General features: G+C 47.5%; 1 protein-coding gene across 6 annotated transcripts in view; it reads left to right on the top strand.

Moving 5' to 3' along the window:
- Window positions 1–3,299, top strand: part of LOC138773581 (uncharacterized) — a 104,084-nt gene extending 100,785 nt beyond the window's left edge. For 3 of the 6 annotated variants that reach the window (XM_069954124.1, XM_069954128.1, XM_069954126.1), the window contains 2 exons: window positions 1,794–1,845; window positions 3,034–3,299. In XM_069954124.1, the coding sequence (XP_069810225.1) occupies window positions 1,794–1,845; window positions 3,034–3,079 (98 nt within the window). In that variant the 3' untranslated portion in view covers window positions 3,080–3,299. The remainder of the gene's footprint in view (window positions 1–1,793; window positions 1,846–3,033) is intronic. The other 3 variants (XM_069954129.1, XM_069954125.1, XM_069954123.1) reach the window with 1 other exon arrangement.
- The last annotated feature ends 10,966 nt before the right edge of the window (window positions 3,300–14,265 follow it).

Raw genomic sequence — 14,265 nt, 5'->3', positions numbered from 1 at the left:
TATGATTAGGATTAAGTGTAGTGCTGTTTAGATTTTGAAGAGTTTGACGATTCTCTGCATTGTCTGACAGGCAATAAGAATGCTGCAATTATAATACTGTGTGTGCAGAGGGGGCTGAGGGGCGTTATTTTTCATAGAGGGGGCATGCAGTTACAGTGTGGGCGTGTATGAGGCTTAGGGCAGCAGGATCTCAAAAAGCACAGTATGATACACGGCAATACAGTATAATATGCAGCAAAGCACAGTATGATATGCAGCAAAGCACAGTATGAATTACAGCAATACAGTATAATATGCAGCGAAGCACAGTATGATATACAGCAATACAGTATAATATGCAGCAAAGCACAGTATGATATACAGCAATACAGTATAATATGCAGCAAAGCACAGTATGATACACAGCAATACAGTATAATATGCAGCAAAGCACAGTATGATATAGAGCAATACAGTATAATATGCAGCAAAGCACAGTATGATACGCAGCAAAGCACAGTATGATATGCAGCAAAGCCCAGTATGATACACGGCAATACAGTATAATATGCAGCAAAGCACAGTATGATATACAGCAAAGCACAGTATAATATGCAGCAAAGCACAGTATGATATGCAGCAAAGCACAGTATGATACTCAGCAATACAGTATAATATGCAGCAAAGCACAGTATGATACGCAGCAAAGCACAGTATGATACGCAGCAACGCCAGCTGCACGGTGAACAGGCGACCCTCCCACCCCCATAGATCAGCTCCTGCTGACAGCTCATGCACATATGCCGCTGTAGAAGCATCTGGCTTCTTCAACCTGTCCAGCGTGTCTACTGAAGGTCACTTGCTGGATCTCAGAGATCCTGCTGCCCTAAATGCCCTATTCGACGGGCCGACCGAGCTGTCAGTGCACGTTTGCTCCTCGTTCCCCGCTTGCTCCCACAGTTTTTCCACGCGGTGACAGTGGGGTGAGTGCGGGACGGGCTGGGGGGGCGGTTGCTGCCCGGGTGATCGCTAGATCATCCGGGCAGCCCATAGAGGATAGTGGTGGTCTGCTGCCACCACTTATATTCCACGGAGCAACGGCAGCAGATCGCTACTATCAGAGTCGTTTGTTTTTCAACCTGTTTGAAGAACAAACTACTGTAACGATCACCCGACATGAACGATGTCTGCTGATTGTTGCCTTTTACTCCACGGGACGATTATCGGTCGTGGCGGCCGAATACGGGCGATAATTGTTCCGTGGAATAGGGCCTTTAGCCTCATACACACCTGCACACTGTAACAACATGCCCCTCGATGTAAATCACTCCCCTCAGCCTCCTCTGCACACTGTGTAAGTATCCACCCCTCTATTGTTTCCCTGAATTGTCAGACAGACAATAAAACCCTAATATTTTGGGGCGGCGTATCTAAACTATAAAAAATCACTGAACTTAAAGCTATCACATGGTGTCAATTATATGGCCTAGACTTATCAATCTGCGTGAAACAAAAACTGGTGTAATTTTTCCATAGCGACCGCAGCTCATCCTTCATTTATTAGGGAGGTCTGGTAATATGAATACAGAGCTGTGATTGGTTGTGATGGACAAATTACAGCAGTTTTTGCTTCTCACGAATTTATAAAACTGGACTTGTATGTTTGGGGTGACTACAGGTGGTCTTTGAGTGCACAGTCTGACTTTAGTATATGTTGGCATGGCATAAATAAAGGAATTATTAATTCCGTTGTGTGGATTTTCTTGTGTTTGCACAGACATTCTAACAATATGATTGTTTTATTTTGTTATAAGGCTCCTCTTCCCCAGGGGTTAATGCCAGAAGTCCTAAAAGAACAAATGCACGGTATAGTAAAGCGTATTGTATGTCTAATTCATCATTTAGGAGTTTTCAGCAAATAATAGGAGAATATCAGATTGAACATCCCAGGGATGAATAAACTATACTTCAATAGATGATTGGCGGAGTTGCTCATAATCAGTAGTGGAAAGCCGTTTAAATGTGTCAGATACATTCACATCTGTGACAACAGTGTTGCACTCGACAACTAGTTAGATGACTTTTCACCAAAGCTGCTCTTCAAAAATAAAAGCCGTAATCTGATTTGCTTGCTTAGAAGAACCCCGCCAGTAGTAGACGACACAAGTTTTCATAGTTGAGGTGCATTGTTCTGTAACTTACACTCTGTAGTGTAATGCTGCGTTTACATGGATCGATAATTCGCCCAATCAAACGATTAACTGTCGAAATAATGTTTTTTTATAACGATCAGCATTTAGACGGAATGCTATATAGTTTGGAAAATTCGTTATTGTGATCATTTTAAGATCGCTAAAGCCCATCTCACACATAGGGTGAATCGGTGAAAGACTTTGTTACACAAAGTGATCAGCGCATTTTTAGCGAACGACCAACGACAATTGGAGAACATGTTGAAAGATCAAAATGAATGATCTCTCGCTCGTCGCTTGATTGTTCACTGTGTTTACATGAGCCGATTATCGCTCAAATGCGTTCATTATAGCGAAAATTCGAACAATAATTGTTCCGTGTAAACGCAGCATTATATTGCATAATTAAACCCCACATGGGATTTGATCTCATTATGTGTTACCTGTAAAGCCTTTCCCAAAGCTGGTTTCTAAAATTTTTCCTTATTAGGCTGGGTTCAAAGGAAAACAAACGTGACAAACATGGATGCTTTTGTGTGCCAAACTGCTGAATCTGTTTTCCATTGACATTACATAATAAAAACAGAAGTGGATTCTTCCTCCCCCCCGACGTACACAAAAACATGGTTGACCATGGTTTTCTGTATGGTTTTCCCATAATAAGCATGTACATCCGAAGTATGCTTGCTGCCTGATACAAGCTGTTTTTAGCTGTTTTATATGTTTAAACAGGAGAATTTAGCTTTTCATCTTATTTTAACATTTCAAAATAAGAATATCCGTACCATCTTTGTTTATATTTCATCATCTATTGTGAACCTAATTTTTTTTTCCTTTTTATATTTTTATAAATTGTATACAGGAAACTAAGCTTCAAAGGAAAGAATGGCTCCAGTACTGGAAACTGAAAGGAATCTTCTTATAAGCATCTCTTTTACTTACTGGTTTAAAATATTGTTTGTCTAGAGCATCCCTAGCTGTTATGTCATCAGTCAATGTTAAAGGGGTTGGTCACTTTATAGTAAAATAGGTCAGTACAACGTATTAGTGTGCTCAATGTATATACTGACAGCAGCTCCCTGTTTACCTAATAGAGCTAAATCAGACTCCCCTTCACCAGGCTGGGCTGCCCTGCTCTGTTTTTTCATTCCAAAAAATGGCTGACACGGAGGGGCATGTGACGATGACCTGTCCACTGTGTTCTCCATAGAGATATACAGGCTCAGTGGTGGACACTGGGGGGCGGGGCCTGGTCACATGCTCCTCCATGTCAGCCATCTCATGGACCAAAACACCACAGAGCAGGGCTGCACAGCCTGGAGGAGGGGAGTCTGAAATTAGCTGTATGAGGTACACAGGGAGCTGCTGTAAGTAAGAGCAGTGAGTACACTTTATAGTAAAATTGCTAAGTGTACAGTATTAGTAAGTGTACTCACTGCTCTTACTTACAGCAGCTCCCTGTGTACCTCATACAGCTAATTTCAGACTCCCCTCCTCCAGGCTGTGCAGCCCTGCTCTGTGGTGTTTTGGTCCATGAGATGGCTGACATGGAGGAGCATGTGACCAGGCCCCGCCCCCCAGTGTCCACCACTGAGCCTGTATATCTCTATGGAGAACACAGTGGACCGGTCATCGTCACATGCCCCTCCATGTCAGCCATTTTTTGGAATGAAAAAACAGAGCAGGGCAGCCCAGCCTGGTGAAGGGGAGTCTGATTTAGCTCTATTAGGTAAACAGGGAGCTGCTGTCAGTATATACATTGAGCACACTAATACGTTTTACTGACCTATATTACTATAAAGTGGCCAACCCCAGTTGACAGTTTCCTAGTTTGAAACATTATGCTGTTAGTTCTTTAATATTTGTAAAAGTTCATATATTATTATTTAAAAAAAATTCTATACAGAATTAAAAAAATAATAAATAGCCAAATGCTAGCTAAACAGAAGTTAGAGTAATTAACATAGTTTGGTAATTGCTTCTTATATTTAGAGGTATGGCCAAATTTCGTGACTACAGGAAGTGCAGCCATATTGATCAGTGGAGGCTAATAGCGGACAAGCTTTAATTCGGTTAAATAACAGTTTTACTACAGATACTGGACAGTTAAGCATATCTATATATTTAAAAACTTTTGACATGTCATTTGAACGTGTTGTTATATCTGTTGTCCAGGATACACAGCTACTCACTTATAAAAACGGTGCTACGCCTGTCATCAGGTTGCGTGTGGTATTACAATTCAGCTCCATTCACTTTCAAGGGTGCCTTCACACATACACACCGGATCCGCAGCAGATCCGCAGGTGCAGATTTGATGCGGTGTTCATTTATTTAGATCAGATCTGCTGCGATACGGTGTGTGTGAAGCTACCCTTAAAGGAGAAGTCTTTTATATGTTATTACTGATGGAAAGTTATACAATGTTTTAATGTACATTAATTATGGGAAATGCTCATATACTGCTATTTCCCTTAATTTTGTGTATCAGGAAGTGTTAGAATTATCTCAGAAGCAGTGACGTCACGACGAATGGTGTAATTCCTATGGAGTGTCCAGCAGGGGGCACACTATATATAGAAGTCAATGAGTACCATTGACTTCTATATATAGTGCGCCCCTGCTGGACACTCCATTGGAATTACAATGGATGTAAATGTAATATACAGTGTTTTTGATTGAATACATTTATGAAATACTTTGGGGAGCAAGTCCTTGCTCCCCAAAGTATTCCATAAATGTAAGCAATCAGTACATCACAGTAAGCCCGCCGCTACCGAACGCCCGCCGCTCTGGACTACACTCAACTACTACTCTTCCCACCTGTTCATAGCATGAGCAGGTGATGGGAGAGTAGTAGCTGGGTTATATCTCTGAGATCGCCGCCGCCGCTGATGCCGCGCAGGGGGAGCCGCTCATCACTGCAGCCATCATCCCCCTCCGCTCCCCCCTCCTGCTGCTTCCTTACACTATCTGATGGCTGACTCCCCTGCGCGGCATCAGCGGCGATCTCAGAGATTTAACCCAGCTACTACTCTCCCATTACCTGCTCATGCTATGAGCAGGTGGGGAGAGTAGTAGTTGAGTGTAGTCCAGAGCGGCGGGCGTTCGGTAGCGGTGGTTCGGCGGGCTTACTGTGATGTACTGATTGCTTACATTTATGGAATACTTTGGGGAGCAAGGACACTTGCTCCCCAAAGTATTTCATAAATGTATTCAATCAAAAACACTGTATATTAAATTTACATACACATCCATTGACTTCTATATATAGTGCGCCCCCTGCTGGACACTCCATAGGAATTACACCATTTGTCGTGATGTCACTGCTTCTGAGATAATTCTAACACTTCCTGATACACTAAATTAAAGGAAATAGCAGTATATGAGCATTTCCCATAAATAATTTCCATCAGTAATCACATTTAAAAAAAATGATTTTGGCCAGACTTCTGCTTTAAGCAACTCTGTACCCACAATCTGACCCCCTCCCCCCTAAACCACTTGTACCTTCTGATAGCTGCTTTTAATCCAAGATCTGTCCTGGCGTCCGTTCGGCAGGTGATGCAATTATTGTCCTAAAAAAAACAACTTTTAAACTTGCAGCCCAGGGCTTAGATTGTGTATGCATTAGGCTTGCACCACCCCTCTGTCCCTCCTCCCCACCCTTTTCATCATTAGAAATGCCACTGGAACATTTTCTCCATGCTGAGCATTGCACAGGTGCCTTAACGATCCAGCCCATGTGTGGTGCTGACACAAGTGATGAATAGGAGACAATCTGCCTGGAGCATTCCTAATGATATGGAGAAGGGACAGAGAGGGTGTGCCGGCCTAATGCATACACAATCTAGGCCACAACCGTTAGGCTCGGAGCTGCCAGTTTAAAAGTTGCTTTTTAGGACAATAACTGCGTCACCTGCCAAACGGACCGCAGGACAGATCTTGGATTAAAAGCGGCTATCCGAAGGTACAAGCGGTTTGGGGGGGGGGGGACAGGTTGTGGGTACAGAGTCACTTTAATTGACTGAGTTGCAAGCTCACACCCAAACTGAGGACAAGAGTGGTGCTGCTTTTGGAAGGAAGCAACTGTTGATTGCTAAATATTGCCATAAGAAGCGCACAGTTGCGCAGTTTGCTCACTAACAGAGTTGAAAGCAACTTGAGCAAGCTGGGTCCACTCATTCAGCATTTGAATACCAGTGGCTGAAGAAGTTGGATGCAGCCCTATGGAGTCTAGAAAACATACATACAGCCATAGGCTGTATGTTTTCAAGACAGCCTTAGGGCTGCAATCAACTTCTTCAGCCACCGGTATTCAAATGTCAAATAATTGGACTTGAGCATGCTCGAGTTGCGCTCATCTGTACTCCCTGGCTGCCTAGGGAAGTCTTTGGAACCTGTCTCCTGCAATGAGTCAGATTGTGCATCAAGCTGGGGTGTGAAGCACAGCGGTGCCCTGCTCCTGGGTGTATCTGTAGATCAGTAGTGGTTTCAGATGTGACACTCCAACTAATCAAACCTTCTGATATGTCTGTGTGAGTGACAGTAACTTTTTAAAACCGAACTCTACATAAAAACTGGTAATCCATAATAGTGCACATTTGTCAGCTGTTAGAAGTAAACATATAGGGCCTGACATGTGACACAGACAGCTCAGCGCAGGTTTTAAAGCGGCACTATCAGCAGGTTCAGGCCAGTGAACTTGCTGATATGCGTCAGCTGCTATTTACCTTAGGGTAAATGCCGCTGTTTGTACTCATGTGGGGTCCGGTACTGTGCCGATATTAGCTAATTACTGATATGCTAATAGGCGGCTTCCGAGCATTTGGGGCGCTCCTAGTCAGCCAGAGCACCCGCTCGGCCCGCCTAGCCTGCCTTCCCACTATGCATATTCATATATGCATAGTTAGGCCGCTTGTTACAGGCTGATCCCTGCACATGCACAGTAACAAGCGGCCTAACTATGCATATATGAATTTGCATAGTGGCAGGGCAGGCTAGGCGGGCCGAGTGGGTGCTCCGGGCTGACAGGGACACCCCAAATGCTCGGAAGCCGCTTATTAGCATATCAGTAATTAGCTAATATCCGCACAGTACCAGACCCCACATGAGTATAAACAGAGGCACTGCGGTCCTAAGGAAAATATCGGCTGACGCATATCAGCAGGTTCACTGGCCTGAACCTGCTGATAGTGCCTCTTTAAGCATTTTCATGTATAATTGTTCATCATATATTTGGTCATTTTGTCTTTTGTTATTTAAATGTTGAATTTGTGCCATTTATTGAAAACAAATTTTCTGGTTTTTTTTCTTTGTTTGTCACTTTCTAACCATGATGGGTATGGTTTACACACGTTAAATGTTTAAATAACTATTTAGAAAAGTGTGTGTTGTATCTGTTGGCATGCTGCATAAATCCTATCTCTACCTGAAGCAAAAACATTTCATTATGTTGGCCTATTAGTCACTTTCTCCACTCCTGTGCTAATCAGTTTTGAGTTCTTCAATCATGAAGATAAAAACATTGGAAAACACAGCAGACCATCTCTGATCATCCTAGAAGCCTAGAAATGGGCTCGTCCGCCTGTTACACAGGAGACCGGGACAGAACCCACCCTACCCCTTAGTAAAGCTTATGATGCTTACCCTCTCCTCTTGACGTTCCTGATGCTGTGTTCGAGTTGCTGAGAAATACCCACCGCTCGTCTCCGTTCTCATTATGCCAATGAGCAGAGAGGAGTCAGGCGTCCATAAGAAATTACTGAGTGGTGGACAGAAGGGCACTGGACTCTTTCCAACGCGAACACCATCTGGACCATCACCAGAAGGAAAGGGTAAGTATCAAAGCTTTACACCACAGGCACAAAGAAATAAGCTGCACCACAGGTAATCTAAATGTAGATATAACCACTAGCTGATACCTGCCGGGTCAGCCACATCAGTGGTGCTAACTTACCAGTCAATAGATTTAACAAAGTTGATTCTGAATCTGCAATTCCTATCTTTTTTACATACTTCCTTTGCTATTAGCCCACAAACAAATGAGTCTAAATAGTCCTCTCCATAATATTCTTGAGCTAAGGAGTCCTCTCTATGCATCAACATGCCAAGTTTGCAGCCCTACAGCTTGGAAATGCAAAAGAGTAGAAAGATCAAAATTACAGATTTGGAATCAGCATTGTCTATCCGACTTGCATTTAGTTTAGGCGTTGAGGGAGGTGGGTGGACAGTGACAAAGTCCCTTTACGCCTGTCAAAACCAACAGAGAGAGTTGTGATTCGGCATTACTGGTCAGTCCAACACATATAAGGGGGCACTCAAGCCACAAATGACGAGGATAAATCAATAGCGACAACGATGGTGCTCAGCTGAAGGAATAGCAGTCCAACCAAAGTATCCAACCATAGTAAACAGAATCGGCACTCACAAGTAACTGTCATCTTCTTACTTTATTGTAGAAAGCACAATAAATTCCTAACTGAAACAAATGAAGGTGAGGGAGGACAAACAAACACATACCAGCGATGGCCATTTTGAGTTAGTTTAGGTGTTGAGGGAGATGGGTTGAAGATGACAAAGTCCGTTTAAGCCTGCATCCAGCATACATCTGCAAAAAAAAAAGGAAAAAATACCTGCCTGACCGGTGGGAAGTGGGGCGCAGAAGAAGGAACACACTGTGCCCTCTCAATGTAATAGTGTCACACTGTGCCCTCCCAATGTGATAGTGCCACACACTGCCCTCCCAATGTAATAGTGCCACACACTGCCGTCTCAATGTAATAGTGCCACACACTCTGCCCTCTCAATATAATAACACCACACACTGTGCCCTCCCAATGTAATAGAACCACACACTGTGCCCTCCAATGTAATAGTGCCATATAGTGTGCCCTCCCAATGTAATAGCACCACACACTGTGCCCTCCAATGTAATAGTGCCACATAGTGTGCCCTCCCAATGTAATAGTGCCACGCACTGTGCTCTCCCCATGTTATAGTACCACACACTGTGCCCTGATGCTGTACTGTGCACACAGGATGGCTCCCTGCCCTTCTAGGCTCAGCTGTCCGCCAGTATTCTCAGGTATCCTCTGGGTCCTGGTGTCCTTCTCCTTGCTGTAAGAGGATATGTGAGTTGTGTAATAGAGAGGGAGGGGAAGCCCAGTAGAGAGGAGAAGGGGCCATTCATGCTTTTGCCCCAACCCCAGCCAGCGAGGTGCAGTGAATAAATTATGTAAATTAGCAGGGGGGGGGGAGATTATCAGGTGGTGTGGCTGCTCCCTGCAGTGTACTGGATGTGTAACATCCTTTTGCAGCCAGTAGAGGAAGCCTGCTGTGCAAAGGAAGACCTGGTGGGCAGAGGACAGCTGCCATAGTGGGGAACACCCCATCTGGTATGGGCAGTCCAGCCCTGGTGTGTGGCTGCTGAGGATATGTTGTGCCGATGTGACCAATTACTTGCTAGGTGGTGATGTGTGACGCCACGTTTATGGTGGTTGGTCGGTGGAGTATAGCTCAGCCGCTTAGGATGTTGTAACGCCAGTGCTAACTCAGCACACAGATATGTTATGTTATGCCTGTTTTAGTGTTTGGCTGGCTATATTGTTCCCCAGTGGTCGGTGACCTGTCGGGCTGTGATGGGTCTCCTGGGCTCTTATGGTGGTCCGGAGTGGAGATGTGTCCCACCCGGACTGTCGGTACCTCCACCTACAGAAAGGGGAGATGACCCAAGGATGTTGTAGCCTGTGTGTTGGTGCTGGTGCATTGATCCCAGTAGAATAAATAAACTTTTCTTTACTGGCAAGTCTCTCATAATACAGATGGATAAAACGTGACTGATACAGACTTGCTTTCACTGGATCTGTACCAAGAGTTGCTGAGGTAGAGAGTAGAATAATAGTTACATAGTTAATACGGTTGAAAAAAGACACATGTCCATCAAGTTCAACCAAGGAGGGAATGGATACAGGGAAGGGGGAGGGGTGATAGGTTCTATACATATGCATTTATATTATTTTGCTCTAAGAACTTGTCTAGGCTGGTTTTGAAGCCCTCTACTGTTTTTGCTGTGACCAGATCCTGTGGTAGACTGTTCCACAGATTCACAGTTCTCATGGTAAAGAAGGCTTGTCGCCTCCGGAGATTAAACCTTTTTTTCTTCAGGCGGAGGCAGTGCCCCCTTGTCCTTTGAGGGGGTTTTACCTGGAACATCTTTTCCCCATATTTCTTGTAGGGGCCATTTATATATTTAAATAAGTTAATCATATCTCCCCTTAAACGTCTGTTCTCCAGACTAAACAAATGTAATTCTTTTAATCTCTCCTCATAACTAAAATGCTCCATTCCCCTTATTAGTTTAGTTGCCCGTCTTTGTACCCTCTCCAGCTCTAGGACGTCCTTTTTATAAATCGGGTTCCAAAACTGGACAGCATACTCCAGATGAGGCCGCACCAAAGCTTTATAAAGCGGTAATATTATATCCCTGTCCCGAGAGTCCATGCCTGTTTTAATGCATTACAATATCCTGCTGGCCTTAGAAGCAGCTGACTGACATTGTGTGCTATTCTGTAGTTTATTATCTACAAGTACACCCAGATCCTTCTCCATCAGCGACTCTCCCAGAGTAACTCCCCCTAGGACATATGATGCATGCGGGTTATTAGTACCCAGGTGCATAACTTTACATTTATCCACATTGAACCTCATTTGCCAAGTGGACGCCCAAACACTCAGTGTGTCTAAGTCATCCTGTAACATCTGCACATCTTCCATAGACTGTACTGTACTACAAAGCTTGGTATCATCTGCAAAGATAGAAACATTGCTGTTAATTCCATTCTCAATATCATTAATAAACAAGTTAAACAGAAGGGGGCCCAGTACTGACCCTTGGGGTACACCACTTATTACCAGGGACCATTCTGAGTAGGAATCATTGACCACCACTCTCTGGGTACGATTTTTAAGCCAGTTTTCAATCCAGTTACACATTAAATTTTCCAAACCGATAGACTTTAACTTACCCATCAGACGCCCATGAGGAACTGTGTAAAACGCTTTTGCAAAATCCAGGTACACGATACCTCACCTGCCTCTGCTCCCCCGGCCGCTTTCTCTTCCCCCAGCCTCTCCTCCTGCAACCCCCAGCCTCTCCTCCTGCACCCCCAGCCTCTCCCCCAGCCGCTCCTCCTGCACCCCCCAGCCTCTCCTCCTGCACCCCACAGCCTCTCCCCCAGCCTCTTCTCCTGCACCCCCCAGCCTCTCCTCCTGCACCCCCCAGCCTCTCCTCCTGCACCCCCAGCCTCTCCTCCTGCACCCCACAGCCTCTCCCCCAGCCTCTCTGTCAGCACCCCCCAGCCTCTCCTCCTGCACCCCACAGCCTCACCCAGCCTCTTCTCCTGCACCCCTCAGCCTCTCCTCCTGCACCCCACAGCCTCTCCCCCAGCCTCTTCTCCTGCACCCCCAGCCTCTCCTCCTGCACCCCCAGCCTCTCCTCCTGCACCCCACAGCCTCTCCTCCTGCACCCCAAAGCCTCTCCTCCTGCACCCCCTAGCCTCTCCACCAGCACCCCCAGCTGCTCTCCCTGCCCCCCAGCTGCTCCTCCTGCCCCCCATCTTCTCCCCCCTGCCCCATCTGCTCCTCCGCCTGTCCCCATCTTCTCCCTGCCACCCCAGCTGCCCAATCTTCTCCCTGCCACCCTAGCTGCCCCCTATCTGCTCCCCCTGCCTGCCACCCCAGCTGCTCCTCCTGCCCCCCATCTACTCCCCCTGCCACCCCAGCTGCTGCCCCCGAGCTGATCCCTCTGTCCCACATTGCTCCCCCTGCCCCCCCAGCTGCTCCCCCTGCCCCTCACCCCAGCTGCTCCCCCTGCCCCTCACCCCAGCTGCTCCCCCTGCCCCATCTACTACCCCTGCCCCTCTCACCCCAGCTGCTCCCCCTGCCCCCCATCTGCTCCTCCTCCTGCCCCCATCTACTCCCCCTGCCCCCAGCTGCTCCCTCTGCCTCTCCAGATTCTCCCCCTGCCACCCCTAGCTGCTCCCCCTCCCCGTCACCCCAGCTGCTCTCCTTCCCCCTGTCACCCCAGCTTCTCCCCTTCACCCCAGCGGCTTCCCCTGCCACCCCCAGCTGCCTCCCTTCCCCAGTCACCCCCAGCTGCCTGCTTGCAGACTAGTTGTGGTCGGAGAAGTCTTCTTCGCCAGATGGAGAAGAAAGCAAGAAGCGACGGCAATCGGAGAGGACGTCACCTGTGAGTCATTAGTAACTGCACTGTAATCACTTCTATAGTGTGCAGAGCCTGGTGGGGGTGGGGGTGGGGGGGGGTGGGGGTGGGCGGGGGCGTGGGGTGGGGGGGGGGGGTGGGGGGGGGGGGGGGGTTGTGGGGGGGGGGCCGCCTCAGCGTGCAAAGTGCCTAGGGCAGCATAAACTCTAAATACAGGCCTGGCTGCCGGCACTTCATACCAGCCGCCTATGGGAGGCCGGGCCGTGACCTCTCCGGCAGGCGTGATCATGTGACGTCATCCCGTCTGCCGGAAGTCCCGTCCCTGCGGCTCGCAAGATGGAGCCCGAAGAGGAGGAAGAGCTGCTGCCTGCACAGCGCGGATTAGGTGAGTAGGATGTTTGTTTTTTTAGGGGCACCTCTGGGGGCATTATTAGTTCATGGGGGGCACCTCTGGGGGCATTATTAGTTAGTGTATGGGGGGCACCTCTGGGGGCATTATTAGTATATGGGGGCACTTCTGGGGGCATTATTAGTATATGGGGGCACCTCTGGGGGCATTATTAGTTCATGGGGGGCACCTCTGGGGGCATTATTAGTATGGGGGTACCTTTGGGGGCATTATTAGTATATGGGGGCACCTCTGGGGGCATTATTAGTTCATGGGGGGCACTTCTGGGGGCATTATTAGTATATGGGGGCACCTCTGGGGGGCATTATTAGTGTATGGGGGCACCTCTGGGGGCATTATTAGCTCATGGGGGCACCTCTGGGGGCATTATTAGTGTATGGGGCACCTCTGGGGGCATTATTAGTATATGGGGGCACCTCTGGGGGCATTATTAGTGTATGGGGGCACCTCTGGGGGCATTATTAGTATATGGGGGCACCACTGGGGGCATTATTAGTGTATGGGGGCACCTCTGGGGGCATTATTAGTGTATGGGGGCACCTCTGGGGGCATTATTAGTTCATGGGGGGCACCTCTGGGGGCATTATTAGTATATGGGGGCACCTCTGGGGGCATTATTAGTATATGGGGGCACCTCTGGGGGCATTATTAGTTCATGGGGGGCACCTCTGGGGGCATTATTAGTATATGGGGGCACCTCTGGGGGCATTATTAGTTCATGGGGGGGCACTTCTGGGGCATTATTAGTATATGGGGGGGCACCTCTGGGGGCACCTCTGGGGGCATTATTAGTGTATGGGGGCACCTCTTGGGGGCATTATTAGCTCATGGGGGCACCTCTGGGGGCATTATTAGCTCATGGGGGCACCTCTGGGGGCATTATTAGTGTATGGGGCACCTCTGGGGGCATTATTAGTATATGGGGGCACCTCTGGGGGCATTATTAGTGTATGGGGGGCACCTCTGGGGGCATTATTAGTATATGGGGGCACCTCTGGGGGCATTATTAGTGTATGGGGGCACCTCTGGGGGCATTATTAGTGTATGGGGGCACCTCTGGGGGCATTATTAGTGTATGGGGGCACCTCTGGGGGCATTATTAGTTCAATGGGGGGCACCTCTGGGGGCATTATTAGTATATGGGGGGCACCTCTGGGGGCATTATTAGTATATGGGGGCACCTCTGGGGGCATTATTAGTTTATGGGGGCACCTCTGGGGGCATTATTAGTATATGGGGGCACCTCTGGGGGCATTATTAGTATATGGGGGCACCTCTGGGGGCATTATTAGTATATGGGGGCACCTCTGGGGGCATTATTAGTTCATGGGGGGCACTTCTGGGGGCATTATTAGTATATGTGGGCACCTCTGGGGGCATTATTAGTGTATGGGGGCACCTCTGGGGGCATTATTAGCTCATGGGGGCACCTCTGGGGGCATTATTAGCTCATGTGGGCACCT

The sequence above is a fragment of the Dendropsophus ebraccatus genome, chromosome 1, assembly GCF_027789765.1.
Source record: "Dendropsophus ebraccatus isolate aDenEbr1 chromosome 1, aDenEbr1.pat, whole genome shotgun sequence".
Lineage (NCBI taxonomy): Eukaryota > Metazoa > Chordata > Amphibia > Anura > Hylidae > Dendropsophus > Dendropsophus ebraccatus.
Note: the sequence above shows the minus strand (reverse complement) of the source record. Positions and strands in the feature narration are given on the sequence as shown.